This window comes from Semicossyphus pulcher, unplaced genomic scaffold, assembly GCF_022749685.1.
Source record: "Semicossyphus pulcher isolate SPU_LCO1_2020_fin unplaced genomic scaffold, fSemPul1.0.p SCAF_14, whole genome shotgun sequence".
In the NCBI taxonomy this organism is placed as follows: Eukaryota; Metazoa; Chordata; class Actinopteri; order Labriformes; family Labridae; genus Semicossyphus; species Semicossyphus pulcher.
The window spans coordinates 28,796,974-28,820,551 of NW_027211648.1; the positions used below are offsets into that span (position 1 = coordinate 28,796,974).

At 39.3% G+C, this 23,578-nt stretch overlaps 1 protein-coding gene across 1 annotated transcript in view; it reads left to right on the plus strand.

Moving 5' to 3' along the window:
- Positions 1–1,745: 1,745 nt before the first annotated feature.
- gphna (gephyrin a) overlaps positions 1,746–23,578 on the plus strand; it is a 29,951-nt gene continuing 8,118 nt past the window's right edge. Inside the window, exons 1-20 of the mRNA XM_069661410.1 lie at positions 1,746–1,824; positions 5,207–5,285; positions 5,434–5,491; positions 7,651–7,743; positions 7,932–8,026; positions 8,192–8,258; positions 9,936–10,229; positions 13,126–13,224; positions 14,798–14,935; positions 17,135–17,177; positions 17,341–17,478; positions 18,786–18,878; positions 19,289–19,344; positions 20,534–20,653; positions 20,743–20,801; positions 20,902–21,055; positions 22,119–22,240; positions 22,708–22,795; positions 22,920–22,993; positions 23,400–23,464. Coding sequence (XP_069517511.1) covers positions 1,761–1,824; positions 5,207–5,285; positions 5,434–5,491; positions 7,651–7,743; positions 7,932–8,026; positions 8,192–8,258; positions 9,936–10,229; positions 13,126–13,224; positions 14,798–14,935; positions 17,135–17,177; positions 17,341–17,478; positions 18,786–18,878; positions 19,289–19,344; positions 20,534–20,653; positions 20,743–20,801; positions 20,902–21,055; positions 22,119–22,240; positions 22,708–22,795; positions 22,920–22,993; positions 23,400–23,464 — 1,999 coding nt within the window. The 5' untranslated portion in view covers positions 1,746–1,760. The remainder of the gene's footprint in view (positions 1,825–5,206; positions 5,286–5,433; positions 5,492–7,650; positions 7,744–7,931; positions 8,027–8,191; positions 8,259–9,935; positions 10,230–13,125; positions 13,225–14,797; positions 14,936–17,134; positions 17,178–17,340; positions 17,479–18,785; positions 18,879–19,288; positions 19,345–20,533; positions 20,654–20,742; positions 20,802–20,901; positions 21,056–22,118; positions 22,241–22,707; positions 22,796–22,919; positions 22,994–23,399; positions 23,465–23,578) is intronic.

Consider the following 23,578-nt stretch of genomic DNA (forward strand, 5'->3'; position numbering starts at 1 on the left):
TGGTGCTCACTGTCAGCTTATTAACTAAAATGTTGCACACTGCTGCCTCCTCATGGATGGTAATCAAGCTTATGATACTGAACTGAACCAGGATCTTCAAAAGATATCCATGCAAATGCACAGCAGATAAAATAGGCTTCACTTAATCTCCTTACACAGAAATACTCAATGCAGACACACTGTAAGGAAAGTGTTGATCTGTTGTTGATCAGCAGGGCCTTTGTCTTGATAAAGTGCTTTGATTCAGCAACATCAGGGTGTTGATGTTTTTTTTGTTTTTGATCATTTTGACAGTTTTGTCAAACTCATTGTGTCTGCTCGCTGATGTACAAATGTTTGTAGAGTAAAGGGAATTTTCAATAAATAATAAAACTCAATGAAGGGCTGTTGCATATTTTTGATCCACTGTAAAAACCAAACACATAAACTCCTTTATTTTTATAATTTACTAGTGTTGTATTCAAGACAAACAAAACTGAGACTCAGTCGTGACCAGGACCAGAGTGACTCAGATTTAGTCAGGAGCAAGACTTTGAAGGGAAAGTTTGGGTTTTTTGAAGTGGGGTTGTATGAGGTACTAATCAATAGAAAGTGAACTACATACAGTAGATACCAGTCAGCATGGCCCCTGTTTGGAGAAGCCGGCTGTGTGGCACAGATCTTGCAAAAATTAAACTTTCAATGAAAATGAGAATGATAATGTATAAATTATCATTCCTTTATTATCACAAATCATATCGAAATGGTAATATAAGTCAAAATAATCGCAAATTGGATATTTTTTCAAACTCGTTCAGCACTGAGGCCCAGTGTTCCTACGCATGCAGTGCACGGTATCAGAACAGCTGTTCAGGTCAGCAGTGAGAAAAAGACAACACATAAAAGATAAAACATATATGTTTGTGTATGTAGCCTTTAGCCTATGTATATATAAGAACTTGGGTTGGCATTATATGTTCTGTAAAGAATTTAATTAATAATTCTGCATATTGGAAAATATATATACACTGATACCTATGTTTTATAGGTCAATTTCGTCCAATTAAAATGACAATGGTTATTTTGGAAGGCCTCTAGTACACAAGCCTTTAAGAAGAATAATGTGCAGAAAAAATAAACTCTAGAAAAGTAAACTTAAAGATAGCTAGAGAGAAAACTTTTCTACTACTTGTATTTCTTATATTTTTTAACAACATAAGTAAAAGAAGTATATATTTTTTCATTATATTTAAGAAAATATGTTTTTTCATTAAACCATATGTTAGTTGTTTGGTATGAGTTTAGATTAATGAAGTCTATATTATCAAATGGGCCTTTGATATTGTCTCATTTAGCCTACTGTAGATCACAGGCCCCTGAACTGAATCAGAGAAAAAATCCTGCCAAGAGAGACTTTTTAATCTCAGCTAATATCGTAATGTATTCAAAGAATCTATATAATATGGTATAATGATGCATGTGTGATTCACAGTCTTATTATTAAACTCCTAAAATAGACTCAAATTGGTAATAAAAATGTAGCCTGCCATAATATTTGGCATTGAAATATATTTTAAACCTTGGTCACATATATTTTGGGTTGTTACAAAGTAATAGATGTGTCTCCCAAATCTTTACTTATAACTTGGAGGACATTTACACCAAAGGACACGCGCGCTCACACACATACAGTGTCGTCCTCCAGAGGTGCAGCAGCAGCACGCGCACCACCACACTGTTTCTATGTATGTGCCGGCTCGGTGCAGACAGAGGTTGTAAACATGGCGGCGGACGGGATGGTGCTCACCAACCACGACCATCAGACCCGAGTGGGGATTCTGACGGGTAAGGGCACTGTTTGATAAATTAGGATTTTCTCTCTGGTGCACCTCTGTGGCTTTTGTCGTCGGTAGCTTGTGCACGTCGGTGTCACGATACGAACTGTCTTCGCTGCCGAGCTAGCTAGCTAACGTTAGCCTGGATGCTAAGCTAACCGGTTCCGTTGACTGTCATTGCTCTACCATTAGCTGCCTGACAGGTCGGGCAGATGTGGAATTCGCTTCGAAACGACAATATTTTCTATTCTGTCTACAAAATGTGTAACGTATGTGTTTAAATTTGGAAACTGGCTGTCATATTCAGTGTTGTACTTGATAGAAATCGACAGTGTAACTAGACATTTTAATCAGCGTCAAACCGCACATGATGAAAGAGAGCGCCTAGCAAAGATTTTCAAAATAAGAGGGGTATTTCATAGCAAGTATGTGTTGCCGTTGGCCAAGAATTTCAATTGGCGCTTTTATTTTGAAAGTAAAAACACCCCTTTTCCGTTTTAGCTGTGCTGTTTGTTGGTAACTTCACATTTAATTTTCTAGCAATGTAGCGTTACCGAGCCTACATCAGCTGCATTATTCATGTCCCTTTGCAGATCCGATATGTTGGTTGCTATTGAGGATGCTTCTCATTAACATTTCTTTCATGGTTGTTTTGGTAATCATTTCAATTGCGCAAAGTCTTTACCTTTAATGCAGAAATGTACAATTGTTAATAATAAATCGTGCGTTTTGTAGCCAATTAAAGCTAGATACATTGATAGGCGCAGCGTCAAAGCGAAATTAATTCTGTTGTGCAGGTTTGTTTTAGCAGCTTCCCTAATTAGCTCGGCTGATATTCGCATGTGAGTCGTGCAGAAAGGGACTGGGACCAGTATACAGTCGTGTGACAGTCACCAGTAGCCCTGCTGCCTCCTTGTCAAGGCAGGGGGAGACGTGAGAATAATGCTAAGAGGATGCGAGCCAGCTGCTGGCTGGAAAGTCTATCGTGGTTTGATGAGCTAGCACCTCGGCTAACAGCAGCTAACCCCGCTGTCCATCCAGCTGACAACCACAACCTCCTGTCACTTGTTAGGAGATGTTCATAGCCAATTTCATACAGTGTCTTAACCCATTTCATTCAGTGGTGTGTGGGGGAATGTGTGGTTTATCTTGTTTCACACATCTTCTTTGGGGAAGACATTTTAACTGGAGAGCTAGGTCATGTTTAGGGTCATATATAGACCTAGGGAATTTGAGCCGATGCATTCATAACATGCTTATAGGTACATACATGGAGTAAAATGGTGTTGAAAATATTAAATAGTATTGATAATAAACACACAGGAACTGTTGGTTTTACTAGCCAAAGTCTCATGGCTAGATTTTTTAAATACATATCTGTTTGCCTTGTGATTACTGGGAAGGAGGAGCTAGATTTAAGCTCCACACTGTACAAGGTATGATATTGCTTTAAATATCCACTACTGCACCAAATGTATCTTAAATTAATCCACAGCCAAAAATAGTCCCCAACAAATGCCCATTTCCTCATGCTCAAGTAGGATTTGTGAAAAACACCAGTGCCCTGCTGTGTCAGGAAATAAAATTTATATTTATCTATGTTGCCCAAGCCAAATTTCACTTTAGGGAAATAAATATCTAATCAAATCTTATTTTATCTGGGTATATTTACATTTTAAGTAGGGCCAAAATTGCTTCTTTAGCTTATGTATCTTCCTTTTACAAAGTATATATTATATACTCATTACAGCAGAGCATCTGTTTTACGGAAAATTAATACTATTCTATTCTATTTTTGAATCCTTGGAGCCGGGTTACATTCATTCATTTGTTGTTGCTTTTGCTTCATTGCTCGGAAAGCTAAAAACAAACTCTCAAACCTTGTTGGAGAGTATTAAGAGTAACTTTAACTCCGGCTATTGTACTCAATTATTTGAATATAGTATTTAATGATATTAACACAATATAAAAATTGGGATATATAGTCCTATATATTTAGCCAGATGAAGTTGAATTGTATTTGCCTCACACACAAATATATATGTAGGACTTCACATGTAGACTTCACATGTAAGTTAAGGAAAATGTTTCTTTGGAGAACACACAAACTTTGACCTGAAGACCAAAGGTGATCGCCTGGATGATCGTTAAATATTTGTGCCCTTGAACCCAGTGTACTGAGGTTTTAAGATAAGCTGTGTTTTAAATATGTGTCAGAACACAAAATGTAGGTCAGCGTTTCAAAATTACCTTTCAATATAGTCAAAAGGAAAATGTTATATATTTAGAGAAATAGGTAGACATTTTATTTTGGTAAACACAATGCTTGTTTGCAAAAAACATAAATGAGAGAATTGATTGATATCCCTCATATTCTTCCATTCAATAAAAAGGTTCAGCCAGCAGCTGTTGAGCACAACCTTGCATAGCTTAAAGGCTGGAAACAGGGTATTTTTTTAAATCTTAATGTTAAAGTTAGGCTAAGTGTCTTTTAGTTTTATATTTTCTTTACAGATATGAGTGTTGTCGTTCTTCTCGTCTAACTCAGGGCAAGAAAGCATATTAGCAATATTCCCAAAGAGCCAGACTTTCCCTTTAAATCTTTCAGGCGTTGAAACATTCAGACAGAGTCTGAGTTGTGACTGATTAAAGAAAGGTTAAACACACTTGGCAGGCTTTTAATATCACTGTCTGCACCTGGTCTTCACATTTTATTTGAAGTGGATCCAGACAATCTCAATATTTTCCTTCAGCAATTCAGGATATTTTTTATATATAAACCATGAATGAGGTGAATTGTTGCTTCTGTTCGTAGGCTACAAGGGAATAACTCAATATATTAAAGGGGAATTAGGGTATCTTTAAACCTTGCCCTTTTCACACATTTTGGGATCTAAATGAGAAACAGGTACTAAATGTTTTGGAATTGCTCTTCTAGATTGCTTCAGTGGCAGCAATGAAAAAGGCTATAATGGCTCAAATGTAAACTTTTGGGTAATTGCACCCAATAAAAGTTTTATCTCAGATTGTTTAAATTTGGCCAAGGTTTAAGGTTAAAATACCAGGGTTCCCCTTTAATTTTGTTTTCAACATCATCCTCTGTGTGTCATTTCCTTTTCGGATCGGGGTACTCTCTGATTTCTATCAAAAAATTGACAAAAATTGCACTTTGTGTGTGGAAAGAGTCGTAAAAAAGGTATTAGACACTAAGATGCAAAAACCTTTCATTAAAATACCGGGTAATAACATTAGCTCAATGTCTCATTGGTATCAATAGAGGCTCCATTGTTTTTATAGATGGCTAAAGTGTCAAAGATCAGTTTAATTTTCAATATGTGATCAGAAAATCTTCATCATATTGATCCTCACTGAGGTGTTTGTTCCTGTCTCAGTCAGTGACAGCTGCTACAGGAACCTGGCTGAGGACAGGAGCGGAGTCAACCTGAAGGACCTGGTCCATGATCCCTCACTGTGAGTCTGCCCTCTGTATATGGTCTGCACGTACACATTGACATATATTTTACACAATGTAGATCATTTTAGTATAGTTTTATATCTATGGGACACATGCACACAGAAACTCAAATCACACTTCCTGTGTTTTTGTCACTTCCTGCAGGCTGGGAGGAGTCATATCAGCCTACAAGATTGTTCCAGATGAGATTGATGAAATAAAGGTACGTGTCTTTGCTTTGATGTCACTCACGGTGTATCAGGCCATTGAAAATATGCTGTGAAAACAAGCCTCGACTTGTTTCTCCCTGTCATTCAAAAGTGCTGATAACTGAGTTAAAAGCTCAGGTTCCAGAGCAATGCATGAAGAAATTGAAAAATTCCTTCTTACTGTAAATACCTCCTGAATGTTTAGTCTTCTGTCTCGCAAGTAGAGCCTGGCTGATATATCGGAAGGCCTGACGTAATGGGCCTGTCACAGATTTATTGGTAACAGCGTACAGTTTTCTGATAGGCGCTGATATGAAAAGTTTTTATACAGAAAATTTGATGCAGAAAACAATTCTCGGGGGGAATTAGAAATGTTGTCATAGCGTAGCTTGTCCAGCAGAGTGCGCTCTGACTTCAGTGTTTACGATCCTCGCAGCACTGTCCACAGCACATGTAGCAGGGCACTGTAGCTGAGTAGGACTGGGGCAACTCGTCGATTTGTATGACGTGCATCGATGCGTCGCAGAAACCAGTTAAGAGCTGGAGCACAGGAAAGTTATGTGCATACAATAACGGATCTTGTCACTCATTGCTGGCGGTCTCCTGGGGCGCCACGTTCAGGGGAGCGCTGGTTTGAGCCTCAAATATTTTGAGTGAAGCCCCAGTATGATGTTAAATTTAAACTTAACTTTCTTTCCTGCTCCACTCGTATTTACTTTCACTCTGCCTAAAGTTTAATTCTACTTTATTCCAGCTCAAATTTCACTTTATCTGTAATTGGTGACGTTTTGGTCCCTAACAGTAAGTCTCAGATATTCAATATCAGTCAAGCTAAACTAGTGGTCAACGGATATGGGTTTTTCAATGGCCGATGCTGATATTCAGAGGGCAGGGCGGCCGATATATCAGGCCGATATCAAGTTGTTGCTTATTTTTGCATTTGATAAAATACAACAATTTAATAATAATAACGAATGAGACAAAATCATGGGCTTGAATTATTCTAACTCTGTTTTCTGCATTATCTGCATGAAGATCTGCATTCTGTCTGCAGTACACTTATTTTAGATAAAAAAAATCTACTTAATAAATGTCAATTGGCGATCAAAAAACTTAACTTTGTAAAAAAAAAAAAAATTATATATGTTAATGAAAAATTTGAGAGAATGAAAATTCATAAACTAACATAAAAATATATAAACGTTATTGTAATTATTGTTATTGAGTTAGGTGTTTAACGGCGGAGCCTTCCCCTTTTAAAGTCGAGGTGAAATGGAAAATGTCATTTTAATCCTTTTAGATCACATCCCCGGTAATATTGTGCATCTATTTGGCAATATAGGCCAAAAAAAAATACAGAAAATCCATTTCTTTGTATTCTTATATCAAAATCCGACCATTTTTTCTTCCGGTAAAACTAAATTTCACGCGTGCTTACGTAAGTTAGCACCAAACAATTTCAACCAATCAATCTGCAACATTTAGCCGCAGAGCACCGAGAACGCTCGGTCAGTTAGCTAGCTACTGCGCTGTGGAGAACGTCTGTCTACGCCCACTTCTCAACGATCAAATCAAATCCCTCTAATGATATGTCCCGCCTGCACGTCCTGTTTCACTCGGAAATACGTCACGATATGGAAGCTAGATACTCTCGAAATGCCGTATCAGCTTGACTTTAAGAACAGTGGCCTTATGGGTGACGCATGCATGTGACGTCTGGCAGGTTTGTTATGGGAAGTGAGTGTAGACTGTGTAGAGATAGTACCTGCAGCAGACGCCGTGAAGCGCATGCTTCAAGCCAGCCACACAGACATAGGCTGATGCAGAATATGTCAAAATGTCATTAATCAGCCCGATTAATCGGCCGACCGATCTATCACTAAGCTATACACACAAGTCTAAATAGCAATAGCCAACAAATCCAGTCATGATTCCTTACCTGAATGCTTTTCTGTTCACTGAATGCAGTCATGTTATCCTATGTTGAGGTAGTGATAATCAGCTTAACGTTTGGAGCAGCAGGGCAGATGTTTGTCACCACTGGAGTTTGCACAAAGTGTTCCTTTGGAGGAAGTTGTCCTTATTGCAACTTCCTGTTTGTCCAATTGTATTCCAGACACAAAGGATGCATGATTAAGTTGTTACCTTTGTGTGTGTGTTTCTTTGTGCACAGGATACCTTGTTGGAGTGGTGTGATGATCTAGAGCTGAATCTCATTCTGACCACTGGAGGAACCGGCTTTGCGCCGAGAGATGTTACACCTGAGGTACAACCACACACGGAGACAATGACTGCAACAGTTATTACAGAGAAGAAATAATTATTAGTCGTATTATAAAAAAAAAGACTTTTAGAGTCTTAACCAGAAAGCCCTGTGTGGAAGTCAACTGAAAAAATATGTTGATTAATATATAATAATGTGTTAGCTAACTGCCCCTGGTGTTTGTGTTTCAGGCCACCAGAGAGGTGATAGAGCGGGAGGCTCCGGGTATGGCTCTGGCCATGCTGATGGGATCACTCAACGTTACACCTCTCGGCATGCTGTCCAGGTAGAGATTAAACATTTTCACTTCTCTGTTCACAGTCAGCCACACATGCTGTCTGCACCAGGTGGTGCAGTACTACAGTAATCTCTTAATCGGTTTTGTTCTAACCAGATTAATGAGTGGTATCCTCTTCTGCTCTAATCTCCTTTTACTCTGCATCATCTCCAGGCCCGTGTGTGGTATTCGTGGTAAAACTCTGATCATCAACCTGCCAGGGAGCAAGAAGGGCTCTCAGGTAGGAATCTGACTTCAGTCAACTGTGCATGCTCTGTACTCTGTTACAAAGCTATACATCCTCAGTCATGTTCTGCCTCCCATACACTAGAACACTTTAAAAATACTTTGACTACATTTCCCATCATGCTCTCTGTGGAAATATACAAGTCTTTATAGCAGTTACCATGTGCGGTAGAGATGGGTGTTTCAGCAAAAATACTATTTGATATTTTGGGAACTATTTCACCATAATCCCAAAGTACCCTCCATGTCGTGCGCAAACACACGGAGACATAATGAAAAAGAGAGAGCGATTTACTTTTTCACAACTCTCAGTTTTATGTCGCTCTCGAATGACTCTGCGTAGTTTTAAGTAAATAAAATGTACTGATATCGTGCTTTTCACAGACAGGTCACAAAGTGCTTTACAGTGACCACATACCCTCTGGAGGTGGTTCCGCATTACAACCAGGCGCCGGTAAAAACAAAGGAAAAAATAAATCTTAAGATGAGATAATGGTCCCATGAACTTTTCGATTTAAAAAAAATATATATTAATGACTATTTGAATATTTGAAAATCATGACCCATCCCTAATATGCAGTAAGGATCAGGGTTTCTATCAGCTGGTATGTACCGGCTTTTCGACGCTATCACGTGTAGTTGTCCGGCAGATAAAGATATCAATGGCCAAAATGTCCGGTGGGAAAATATGCCAAATAAATAGATAATTAAAACATTACTAATTGCATATTTAATAGGCTATTGTGTTAATAAAAAGACCTGTTGCCAAGAGAACTTAAATATTAACTTGTACAGCCTTTGCCTCCACTGTTAAAACATCAAGAGATGGACAGGCGGAGACGGACAATGGCACATTGCATCTCGATACTCGGCCACATGCAGTGCCGATGATGACAGCGCTGCGTGGCTATGGTGGTGTTGAAATTCCACATGGATAGTTGGATAGTTATGAAACTATGATCCGGGAAATCTACTCTGACTGGGCAAAGCTGGCAAAGATCGCCAGCACAATTCTTGTGCAGAGCGTGGCTGCAGAGCGTGGCTGCATAACAACAAACAGGATAAAAACAGCCCTGAGAAACCGCCTCACTGAGGAAAAAGGTTAATAACTTTAGGATCATTAGGATCTGACTAACTTTTTGCTCTTCTATTCTCAACATAGTACCAATTTAAGGGAACAAAAAGTCCTGCCATCAGTGATATTACCTCGCACATCTCTGGTCTCTGCTGCGGCCTCAATCAGTTTGTTTTTTTGTGTGACTTTGGTGTTTAAATTACTTCAAATTGCATTACTCCTGTGTTCTGCAAAGTAAAATAACTGTTTTTGTCAATGGAGTTTTAAGAAGAGTAGTGCAACAGCTGCTTCTTGTTGAAAAAAGCGTCTTCCTCTGTACCAAAGAGGTTTATCTCTGTAGGGATCCTCTCTGTAATGTTGTCAGACACTTTGAACAACAATCTGAGCCTGTCATTGGAAAAAAAACAAGAACTTTTAGTGGATGAACTTTGATCATGCCCTGAAAGATTATGTTGCAGCAATCTGATCTAATCCAAAACAAACCATATTTAGACCCCAAAATAATACAAAAAAATACTAGAACTATCCTCAAGATCAGGGGGTAGGTCTTTGAAAGTGCTCTCCAGTTGAGCCTGTGCTTTGTGTTGTTTCCTCCAGGAGTGTTTTCAGTTCATCCTGCCCGCTCTGCCCCATGCCATCGACCTGCTGCGTGAGGCCACAGTCAGGGTTAAATCCACACACGCCGCCCTGGAGCAGCTGCCCTCCCCTTCCTCTCTAATGGCCAACACGCACGGCAACACACACTCCAACACGCACACCATGGAGCGCGGCACCCAGTGCGAGGAAGAGGAGGACGAGGAGGAGGACAGGAGGAGAAGCCGCCATGCGCACAACCACCACCATCACCAGCATGGCTCCTCCCACATCACCGCAGCCGCCATCGCTGCAAAGGTAACCAGATGACAGGACACGGCCGCGACCAGTGCAGCTTCTGGAAACTTGTTAGATGAAACTTTAATGATCCCTGTGGGGAAACTGGGCCATTGCAGCAGCAGAGGGCCACTGTACTTTAGACAGCTGCTCAAATACAACAGGCTGCTGCAGGACTCCAGACAAAAAAAACATATTCAGAGACACATCAGAAACATTCTTGTGTTCCTGGATCAACCTGAGGACACGTTCTATTTTCATGATAAATTGGGTTTGAAACTGATCTCACAAGTTATTAGGTGTTACTTTTAAGTCCAAACATGCGAGACTGAGACGCCATTTAACACTGCTATTAACACCTGTATCTAATGGAAGCAGATTTCCGCCAGCAAAAGAATCAAAAAGGATTAAACTTAAGCCTTGTTTATAAAAATATCCCTATTTTTAGTCACAATGAAAGATGTACAAATACTTTTCTTTGCTTCCTGATACCAATTCCAGTACCTGATACCGAGTACTCCGATTTCAGTGTGGAAAACTGTACATATTGTCGGTGGAAAAGCACTGATTGCTGACATTTTGCTAGACCGGACTTTATCACACTCTCTGCTAGCAACACACAGTTGTTTTTTGTTAACTACACAATATAATCTTCCTTTAACCAGTTGATTGTTTTGGGAGGGCTGGTAAATAAGGTGTCAGATCGGCTGGTGTACTCTCTGATACCCGATATCGCAATTTAGGCTGCATTTAACGACTATTTTGATAGTCAACTAGTCAGCGATTATGGAAACGATTAGTCGACTAATTAATTGCACAATGACTTAATGGATCTTATTTAGCTATCAGCTTTAAGTTTAGCTGGAGGTTCTTTTAAGCATGTGCTAACTAACAATTAAGACAATAAATATGAGTTCTTTATTAAAAAATACGTCTTTAATAAACTTTGCTGCTGATTTGGCTCCTTCTGGTATAAAAGAGAAATAAAAAGAGGAAGAACAAGAGAAGAGTAGGAGTGAAAATGTGAAGAATCACTACGTGTGGCTGAAACTTTGGACTGTTGAGTTGATGTTTAAAAGAGAGATGCATCAGGTTCTTTCTATAACATTACAGCCAAGCCAATCCAACTCCGTCTAGATGGCTAATGTTAACTGTGCAAGTCTGCATCATCCACATGTCCACCGTGCCTTCTCTTTAAATGCTCGCTCATGACTGACGAGCTCCTGTGATAAGCGAAGTCCGCTTTACAAATCCAGCAGGCGATCCTTTTCTTTGCAGCGTTGAGCATGAAATGCTCCCAGACTTTAGAAGTTTCAGGACACGATGGTGTTGCATCGGCCACCGACATTTTGCTTCGTTTTGTTTAGCTGTCGCTTCCTGTTTGCAACTCTAATCCTAGTTATGAGATAAAAAGCCGAAATAAAGATTTAAATTAAGGTTTAACTTAAGAGAAAGGACGTCGTCATTTTGGGCTAAAAAGTCAAGATCATGAGATCGAAAGTCATGACTTTTTTTGAAAAGCATCTTTTTTTATATCTGCACCTGCTGGTAGGTCATCATTACAAGAGTAGGCATACTGATTTAATATGTTGATATCAGTGGAGGAGAGACTTGATGGTCTCTGCAGTTTGCTGGAATCAATTTGTGCATATATCAGCATCAGCAGTCACCCGAATGAGTGCATCCCTACTTCATTCGAAGGTAAAGAGAGTGAGATTTATATGGTCAAAATGAATAACATCAATAAAAGTCTCATTGCATTGAGGTCACATTTTAGCCTGATATTTCCTGCTTGCACATCATGGTTGCTTGTAATGGGAACTTGTAAGTGTTTTTTCCTTCAGCTGAATCTTTTACACTTGGATGGAAGACTTTCATCGATGTTATTAATTTTGACCTCATAAATGTCGCCCTCTTCACCTTAGTATTAGGGATGCACAATATTTGGATTTTTGCAGAAGTCCCGCTGTTATCTTATTTTGGTCGATTGCTGAAGCTGATACATGCTCATATTTATCCAACTCATTGCAGAGACCATCAAGTGTCTTCTGTCATCATTTTCCTGCTCTCATTTTGACGGCCTGCAGGCAGATGCAGATATAAAATACAAAGCTTTTCAAAATGTAATTTTCTCCGGGCAACATAGGGAAATTACTTCTTTAACCTAAGTTACATGTAAATATTGCCATATTTATTTTTTATCATCTGTGTAGTCGACAGCATTTTTGAGGGGACATGATGAAAGCATCAGTTTATCGGCCTGTCATGTCTGCAGATATCTTTGTTTTGGTGGATGCAGATATTTTATTTTAAAGCCTTTATTGTCTGTTGCGGATGCGATATGATAATATTGTGCATTCCTAAAAAACAATACAACAAAACAGATTGATGAATGATCTTTAAATTGTTGTTGAGGTAACTGACAAACATGCAAACTTGCAGCATGACAGCTTCTTCTCACATGACAGTTTACAGTATGTTGTCCTTAAAATAACAGTCTCTCTTTCGTCTTTTTATACTTAATATTTATCTTGATGAACTTTGCTCTCTGCAGAAATGTTTTAACTACGGTCAACTTTGTTCAATGCAATGCAGCTTGAGTGTAAACATTACTCTTAAAGTTACAATGGCCGGGTGTAAATGCAAAGGCCCATGTTCAAATATCATTACCCAGATATAACATATAAATACCAAAGATTAATAATGAAACAGCTTTAGTCATTTAGAGCAGCTTATTATGAATCATAGGACCTTTTGTTTTAGTGTTTTATGTAGCAGCTGTTAAATTAAAATGTCAATTTTTTGTGATTTCATCCATTCATCATTTTGAAGCGCTTCATTTCATCTCACTCACCTGTCTGTCAATGTGGAAATGTGTGTCTCTCTGTGCCCCCATGCATGTGTGTGTGTCCATCAGACGAGCCATGCTGTGGTCATGGCTAAGGGGGCCCCCTACCTGCCCGGCAACACACCAGCCCCTCCCACTCATTTCACATGCTCCTGTACCCATGAACAGGTGAGACACTCCACATACACCCCTCCCCCTCTTGTCATTGTTCAGTTCATCACAGTCACTGTTTTGCTGCATGAATTGTATTTTTATGAATCAGAACATAGGTTATGTTTTGTACATGGAGAAAAAAAAGCTGTAAAATGGTTCAAAGATACCTCATAGCAACAATTGAATATGCAATTAAGAAGTCTCCTGTCATTGTTAAAAGAAACTGGAAGCTTAGCATAAACATCTGTTCAGCTTTAGATATTTTTAATAATAATAATAATGATACATTATATGTAAACATTGCTACACAAAATATGTCTCCTACAATAAAACACAAAAGCAGAAAAAAAAAAGTTTTCCCGTGTAAGCACTGTTTCAGCCGAACATACTAGCGACTGAAAAACCACAGTTTAAGTTATTCAGTCTAACCAACCGGTGTTGAAGTATGAAGCCATTGCAGAAGTTCAAAAACCTGCAGTTCCTTGAGTGTCCACTTGAGGCTCCGGAAACCAAGAAATATCATTACAGCAGATGGGAAAATGTGAATTTTTACAGCAGAAATAAACATGTTTACAGCCTGGTACAAAAAACAGCTTGGCTATAAATAGCTGATTTTACTTTTCAAGACAACAGAACAGGGGTGAATTTTTTTTTTTATAACACACCCTTCAATCGTAGGGGCCGGGTATCTTGAGTGACAGGTGGGAGCGGCTGGCTGTCTGCTAGACGTCAACACAGACACACAGTCACTGAACTAAACTTCACTGTGTTTGATTTGTGCATGAAGGCTCCAACAACACAGACAAACAGTCTGTCTCTCTGTGTGATTTATGGAACTTTCTGGCTGTTCAAGAAGTATTTATTTCTCTAGTATTATTGTATTGATATATTTTAGTACTAAGTAGCAGGTATACTGTGCTCGCCATACCTGGCTTGTTAGCCTTTTCAGTGTTTATCATACATTTATGAGTCAGCCAGTGCATAGGAGTCAGAAGCTGTTGGCTTTACTCTGGAGAGATTACGTGGGACCGGTAGTGATGAGAAGATCGGTTATTTTAAGTTTCCCGGTACGTGTCGTTCACCAGCCGTTCTCCTTTTTGTCAGTCACCACCACAAACAGAATCTCCTCTGTGGGAAACATGAAGTTAAACTCGCTCATTCACGCGTTCATGGATCAGCCACAGACTGTTAGACTTTGGCAGTTGCCAACCCCTCGCTCCTCTCCAGCGCCACCGTCTCATCCATATATGGTCACTTCTGGCTGCAGAAAACCAACATGGCGGAGGCCATATCACAAACTCGTGGGTTCCTTTACACAGTCGAGAAACCAGTGGGTGACGTCAGGGTGGCTACGACCATTGTCTAACCAATGAGAAGGCTGCAGAGTCGCCAGAGAAAAAGTGGTTCCCAAAATATTCAGAGACATATTTGTAGTGTTTTGCATTCCAAGAATCCACATGTAGGCAAAACATCAGTTGACGGTAAAACTGCTGAAGAAAAATTCACTGACAAGCATTAAGTGTGTCTGTATGTGTCTGATGTTTGTGTGTGTGTGTGTGTGTGTGTGTGTGTATGTATGTGTGTGTAGATCCCGGACTCTATCATTTCCCGAGGCGTTCAGGTGCTTCCTCGAGATTCGGCCTCTTTAAGCTCCACCCCCTCCGAGTCACCGCGGGCGACACAGGCGACTTCCCGCCTTTCCACCGCCTCATGCCCGACACCCAAGGTACACACAAACTCTCACACATGCACGCACACACAAATTCGCACTGAGAAAAACCAATCCCTGAAAATTAAAACACTTTAATCTATGAAAGGTTATTTAAAAGCAATTGTGGCATGAAATTTTAGGGCATGCCGAGGATAAACATAATGTTGCTCTTTATAGGAGAGGAAATCTGCCTCAGCAAATCTTTAAGGACAGTTCCTGCATGATTGGAGTTTTTGCTTTTTTCTTGGATTCCCCAAACTTTTTTTGACGCTCTACTGTTCACTTCTCACTTATTGTGACAGAATCCCAATGAAGAAGAAGTTGTTACATTGGATTCCAAAGTTAGAGAGGTTTGATTTGGATTCATTTGGTCCAAGTGTATCGAAAAAGATCACTCACTTCGAGGGTGAAGTCCATAGCCGGTTTTCGGCATCTTAAATTAACCTTGCAAAGGTTAACTTGGCTCACACGATTAATCCCGATTACCCTTAAATGAATAGTCTCTCGGGACTTGTGTGCTGTCTGGAATTGAATGGGAGTGAATGAGACTGTGAGAAATATCTTCAGTTGTGGTACATTCACGTAAAAATGATCCCAACTAAAAAACAATTGCAAAAACTCAAATGATGCTGGAATCGTCTCAAAGGTCATTTTTAAATTACTTTTCCTACCTCAGGTGCAAAGACAGTCAGTTGTCTAAATTAGTGTTCTGTAATAGATATGTCATCTTCATTTATAAGTTCCCTTCTATACTTTTTTTGATGGCTTTTAACGAGAACTCTAGTATTTATAAATCTGGGCCCTATCTTATATTTCGTATTATATTTATATATTTTGGGATCTAAATGGCTTAAAGGTACAAAACATTTTGGAACCGCTCCAGTAGGTTGCTTCAGATGGCAGCAGTGAAACAGGTTGTAATGCTGCAACATAATCCTTCATCCATTAAAGTGCATCCACTAAAAGTTCTTGTTTTTGTCACTGACAGGCTCAGATTGTTGTTCTCAGTGTCTGATACCATTACAGAAAGGATCCCTACAGAGATAAACCTCTTCGGTAAAAGTAAGATGCTTTTTTAAAGCTAGAAACAGCTGTTACATTACTCTCTTTAAAGCCACCAGACTCCATTGACAAAAACAGTGATTTAACTTTGCAGAACATAGGAGTTGCCGGTCTACCACTGCTTCAATTGGTGTGTTTTTGTGTGACTTTTGTGTTTTGAATGGTTAGTTTGGATCCAACAAAAATATTTGGTAACTCACAATAACACAAAAAAACTCTCACAGATCAATGCATTGATAGACAAGGATCTTCAGAGTTCCATGAGGTAAAATGAATGTTTTTGTGAATGGAGTCTGGTGGCTTCAAAGGGAGCAATGCAACTGCAGTTTCTGGTTACAAAAAAACATCTTCCTCTGTAACAAAAAGGTTTATCTCTGTAGGGATCCTTTCTGTAATGTTGTCAGACACTTAGAATAACCATCTGAGCCTGTCAGTGGAAGAAACAAGAAGTGGACGTACTTTGATTTGATGATTGCGCATAAGTGCAGGACAAAAGTAGCCTTCAATTGGAAATGAATTGTAACCCCTGTGCTGCATTTTCAGCAAGGTCTCAAAAAATGTATGATGCAATAATATTTACCAAAAAGTACTTCTTCGGTCAAACATTCGACCCCGACATTGTTGTTCAAATTTGTTTTATTAAGCATTTCCTGGCTTGTAGATTTCATACCTGTCGTTTTCTTTTGTAGGCTTTTAATTTGAAACTTGAACCGTAAGTGTAGAGTTTTATTAGTGATAATTGACAGGGATCAATGAAGTAAAAATAGTAGAGACAATTGGAATTAATTAGTACAGTACTTGAGTTAATTTACTGTCTTTTTCCACCACCGCCTGCTGACATCTGATACATGATTACAGAACAGAACAGGAACCACACACTGCTTCCTGTTTCAGTTTGTAATAATCCTGTGTTGTTCTGTGCAATCAGGGAATTAGACACAGAGCTGCTGCTGTGCTGGTTTTCACGTCACAGCTAGAATTCATGTTATTTATGTCTCTATGTCCTGTTTATTACACATTATTATTAGATACACCAACATGAAAGCCTTTGCTCTGCTGTCCTGTTATGAAGGAGAGGTATTTAATTCATTCCTCCCATACATTTGCATCAAACAATGAGCAAATATAGAATATCTGTGTGTCTCTCTGCAGGTTCAGTCACGATGTGGCAGTAATGAGAACATTCTGAGAGCCAGTAAGTTCAGACTGCGTGTGTGTGTGTCTCATTAACATGCCAGCCTTGATACAGAAACTTACATCACAGTGGAAAATGTAGAAACTCTATGGTATTGTTTGTATTAGCATATTCACCATTTACTCTCACAGCTTAAATTGTGTGTCTGTTTGTGTGTGTGTAGGTCACAGTGCGGTGGACATCAGTAAAGTGGCGCGCCGTCATCGTATGTCTCCGTTCCCATTGACGTCAATGGACAAAGCCTTCATCACTGTTCTTGAGATGACACCTATTCTGGGAATTGAAGTCATTAACTACAGAGGTGAGTCTGCAGAAGTGTGTGTGTGTGTGTGTGTGTGTGTGTGTCTGTATACTGTAGGTATGTGCGTTGACTTATGAAGCTCTATTTTAGGGACACAGAGAATAATATAGACATCACATACGTCAGTGTGAGGCTCTTTGATTGTTCTAAAATGTAAAGAAATTTATATAAGTCAGGATTTTCCCTCCAGGGTCAGATCAGTTTAATTTAAGGCAGCGCAAATCGACTAATATGAGTTATGAGAACATAAGGATTAGGGCTGCACGATGTATCGTATAACAATGGCCGTTGCGATGTGCAATAGTCACGTCGCAGGATATGTGATAGTGAAGACCATAAAATTCAGTGTATGAGACGCACTTAATACATTTTTACATCTAAAAAGTGGGTTGCGTCCTTTATACCGGTGCGACCAGTATATCAGTATAAAATGCAGGAAGAGGTATGTTATTGTCTTACAGTATTTTACCCAGATGATGGCGCTATAATCTAGCTAAAGTTGTCGGTTGTTAAGTGGTGACCTCGCACCTCCGCATTAAACAGTTTCCGGTTCCAAGCCGTTACAACGTCTCCTATTTACAATGTGCTGCAGTGCTGTTTTCTTTGCTGTTTTAAGCTAACTTGATTGTTACTAACGCTTCATCACGGATGTGCACCATCATGATCGCCATTGTTGCCGCCACCCTCGCAACAATCAACATAACTGCAACATTAGGCTGCCCGCTACTGCTAGCTACAGCACCGGTACCTAGCAGCATCTCACCAATATTATCTGTCATGGCAACAGCTCCAGTTAAAAGCTGATCACGCTGATTAAACATACATTTGAACACCGTTAGACATGGTTGATGACATACTATAAAGTAAGACAACTAGAGCCCACAAGTCTGTTTGTATTTATGTTGTAAAGAAACGTGTCGCTCCAACTGAACTCTCTCTACTCTTTCATAAGACAGTGAGAGTCGCTCAACCAAGAGTGATAAAAGTAGGAGAGGAGATCTGTTTTGTTAGGAGAAAATAGACTTAAAAGTCCCAAATAATACAAAATATGATTGTTAATATGAAAATGGAAACAGTGCGTTTATCTGGTATAATTCCTGTATTTTTTTTTAAATATCACAGAACAAAAAGTTAACGCAATGTATGTTTTTCCAATATCATGCAGCCCTAATAAGATTGTATATTTTGTTTGCACTTTCTTTGTAAAAAGTAATCTTGCAATGTTGTAATTAATAATGTTAATTCAGTTTTGTATATTTTCTCATTAAATTTGTTTAAACTGTCCTGACTTTGGTTTATTACTTTAGACGGTTTGGGTCGAGTGCTCGCTCAGGACATCTATGCCAAAGACAACCTTCCTCCGTTTCCTGCCTCCGTTAAAGATGGCTACGCTGTACGAGGTGAGACCACTTGTACTATCTATTACTAATCATAATAATCAATTTGTTGAGGACTTAAATGTAAAACAGGGTCCATAAACCATTATTTAAACCTGGGTCTTATTTTTATATATTTTGGGGGGTAAAGTTTTGGAATTGCTCCAGTAGATTTCTTCAGCCTGCAGCTGTGAAACTGGCTGTAATGTCTGTTACATTATCCTCGGGAAAGGTTTGAATCTTTTTGACCCCTAAGAATTAAAACAATAAACAACTGTGTTATGGCCATGTTTGACATTGAATCATTTAAGGAGAAAAAATCTTCACACAGTTTTCTGTATTTAATCTCTCCTCTTGGATTCCTCTTAACAATCAATAGTCATGGTCTCATTTCCATAGTTAACCTGATTAACATCATTATCATTGACCTTTAGCTGCTGACGGCCCGGGAGATCGCTTCATCATGGGAGAATCACAGGCTGGACAACAGGTCAGCTCTAATACACTAACACAGTAATGTTAGAGCCCTGAATAACCTGACCACGTACCCTTATTAATATTACTCATAGCAGTACAACCACTTGCACTGCTAATGACGAAACTCTTATTCAGCTGTGTTACTAGTTTTAACTTACGACTGCTTCTTCTGTCAGCTACTACTGTGACTACCACCAGTCCTTTTCTCATCCTCAGTAATAACTGTACTGCCACTAATGTGAGAGCTGCTCCTAAATATCACCATGTATATCATTGTCAATAGCATTACTGTGTACTGTATATGGCTATACTAAAATAGCCATATACGGTACAAGCACTTTGTAACTTTCTTAAGAAGAGTGCTATATAAATAAAGTTCATTATTATATAAAATAATATCACAGCTCTTATTTACTGTTAATAATGCAATAATAACTAATGCAATATAAATTGTAGATGTTTTTTTAGCGGCCTTTAGCGTCTGCATGAGCCTCATCTGGGCTTTCTACTAAACCCAATATTGTTAGGAAATATTAGAAATTTGGAGCAATTGCTCTAAGTCAGGTGATGTCGTGTAAACACCAAATAAGGTGACAGGGAGGGGGGTAAGAAATATTAGAAAGGAGGCAACAGATTCTCACAATGCCTCGTACGTCTGAAACACACAAAGGGAGCTGTGACAAAGCATCAGCATTTAACGATTACATACAGAAATGTTAACTTTGTCTTTAGTTGTTACATAAATATATGTATATAAATATATAGATATAGTGTTTATATATTTTTTTGTTCACCTTATCCTCACACAAGCTTCATATTATACATAAGTGCAGAGTAGACAAAATAAAATTGTACACGGTGACGATATCATGTGTAAACAGTTTAAAGTTCTACAACATTGAGCAAAAGGAGTTCATACAGTTTAATAAAGGGTCAAATAAATAGAATGAAACAATATAAAATACTTAAATAATAACTTTAATAATAATAGTAACTGAAATAAGAGTTAAGAGAATGCCTTCTAATAAAAAAAGTCAGAGAAGAGACCATTCAGACGACAAACCGGTGAAAGCACGCTTATATAAATATGTTTGAAGAGGATTTTATATAAACACTTACTTCTGAAGTGAATGTGCTGAAGTACATTGTTCCAAAAGCACCTGGAAATACGAAATCATTTTTATGTGCGCATGTCTGTGCAGCCCACCCATACAGTGATGCCAGGTCAGGTGATGAGGGTGACGACTGGAGCTCCGATTCCCTGTGGAGCCGACGCTGTGGTCCAAGTAGAAGATACAGAGCTCCTGCGGGAGTCTGAAGATGTAAGTCAATTTTATTCTTTCTTATGGGCTCATCGGTGGCATTACTTCACCACTGGATGTGTTTATATTGACAGTCTGTCTTGTTTCAGGGCACAGAGGAGCTGGAGGTGAGGATTATGGTTCAGGCTCGACCCGGTCAGGACATCAGGTAAAACAACAACCACAAATTGACTTATATTGAACCTGCTATTATTAAAGCTGCTTTGGAAAGGTTACTATGATTGTAATGTGTTTGTGTGTCTTCACAGGCCTATAGGTCATGACATCAGACGAGGGGAGTGTGTGTTGGCTAAAGGAACACACATGGGCCCCTCAGAGATCGGCCTACTGGCTACAGTGGGAGTGACCGAGGTCAGCGTGCACAAGTTCCCTGTAGTGGCTGTCATGTCCACTGGAAACGAGGTACAAACACAATTACACATGAAAACTACGCATTCCTTCAAATAATAGTCAGAACAAGCCAGGCTCTGATAGTGGTTGAGGGCGTGGCAGACACAAACAAATAAACCCAGCTTCAAATAAAGCTTTCAAGAAAACAGAGAGGATAAACTTCCTGTGGTTTTCATATTATGTTTACACCCACTAAGCATAATGTTTTCCCCATTGCTTTAATTTAGGAAATTCAACAATAGTGTCATCTAATTTGCTGTATTTACTGTATTTTGTAGTACTGTACAAGGGCCATAAGATGGCAGTAGTGACAGTTTAAGTATTGTATAGAAACCGTGCAACTAGGGCTGCACGATATATTGTTTAACAATCGCAAGTGCAATGTGCGCAACTGCAATTGACACATCGCAGGACGTGCAATTGTGAGGCAAATTAAGTGAAACACATCAAGCTGCTACTTTATTGTTGCTCGTTGCAAAAAAAAAACCTCTCCAGTTTCTAGTTTTTATTTACTAATCTACAACAAAAGTCCGTCTGATATCACATTAGCGCAGCTCTTCATCAGAGCCCACTGACTTGCAGAGTCTGTGTGCAACTAACCAGCTCACACCGCTGCAATTTTCTCTGCAACATTCTAAAACTGTTTTGTTGCGTTGCGAATCATCGATCTGAGCTGGGCTGTAGTAATCAGAGGAGCGAAGTATTGTAAATCTCAATTTGTACATTTTTGTAAATTTTAAGTTTGAGATGACCTTTTAATCTACACTAGAGGGCTTTTGATTTGAAACAAATGCAAGAAGTGTTGAGTTAGTACTGATAGTGTAATTCAGTAACCTCATCAGGGCAAACTGGAGCAGATCAAAAACAAGACCTTGTACTAAAAGATGGCTGAATATACTGATCAAACAGACGATAAGAAATAAAGACCTGCCTCTTATAAGAGCCTGGTCTGTTCTGCAGTTATAAAAGGCCCTGGTTGCTTTTTGATGAAATACAGTACTCATCCTTTGGGCTTGTTTTTGTATCTCAATCAAGAAGTCGGATGATTTCCTTTATGTTTTTCCTGTTGCTGTAGCTGTTGAATCCAGAGGACGACCTCCACCCGGGCAAAATCAGAGACTCCAACCGCTCCACTCTGCTGTCCACCATCCAGGAACACGGATATCCCACCATCAACCTGGGCATAGTGGGAGACAAGTACGAGCACTTAAGCTTTATACAAAGAAACACTCTACCTAGCTTACATTTTGTCTGTTCACACAAACTCTACCCCAAACGATGCAGTTACACCTTATATAGCTGCAGACGCACAAATCCAGCTTACGCCTGCCTGAGATTGTTACGAATAATAATATCTGAAGGTGGGACTCTGTTAATAGAGTTCTCCAACCTTTTGATCCTACACTTAATTAAGACTTACGAGAGAGAGAGTGAAACAGCAGCAGAGGCCAAAGCATCCAAACTTTTTATCCCCAGCTCCGGAGAACTGTTTCCATCACTTCATAAAATGCCAGACTTTCCATAATGATGCATGAATTTCAAGCCCAGTCGAATTAAACCCTGATGACATGGACGGGATTATCTTCTCAGACTTGACAAAGCTCCTCCTCAGCCACAGAAAGCAGCTGTTGTAGTAAACTGCTGTGTCATGCTTGTGTTTGCAGCCCTGATGACCTGCTGTCAGCTCTCCATGAGGGAATCAGTCGTGCTGATGTCATCATCACCTCAGGGGGCGTGTCCATGGGAGAGAAGGTAACCTCACACCCTTCATTAATCCCGCTGCCTGCTGTTTATCCTCCAGGTTTGATTATCTTTTAATCATCTCATTTTGACACTATGATTGTTGTCTATCTGTGTGTTTGTGTGTTTTTATCAGGACTACCTGAAGCAGGTGCTGGATATTGATCTTCATGCTCAGATTCACTTTGGACGAGTCTTTATGAAGCCAGGGTGAGATGGCTGCTGATACTCCTACTCTTTCTACTCCTACTACTGCTTTAACAACCGCTAGTACTACTGCTTCTACTTTTGCTACTGCTTCTGCTACTTTTTCTTCTCCTACTTCTGCTTTAACTACTCCTACTTCTTGTACTGCTTCTTCTTATCTCTCTGCTTAACCTTCTGCTACTACTGCTTTACAACTACTAATACTGCCACTACTTCTGCTTCTGCTACCTATACTTTTTCTACTGCTACTACTGCTTTAACTTCTAATACTTTTGTTACTGCTACTTCTTCTCCTTCTACTACTACTACGCAAACACAAACTTGATTACTCCTGGGGGTCGTGAGTCTAAAAGGTTGAGAACCACGGATCTAGAGGAAAAATAATGACCTGTTTGTTTCTGCTCCTCAGTCTTCCAACTACTTTTGCCACGGCTGACATTGATGGCGCACGGAAACTCATCTTCGCCCTGCCAGGTAACTTATATTTGTTTGAAGTAACCACGTCGTTGTTTGTTGTTTTGGACTGTACTGTACGGCATTCTTGTTTTAAGTTAATGAATCGAGATCAAGATTTCTATTTACCGCCAT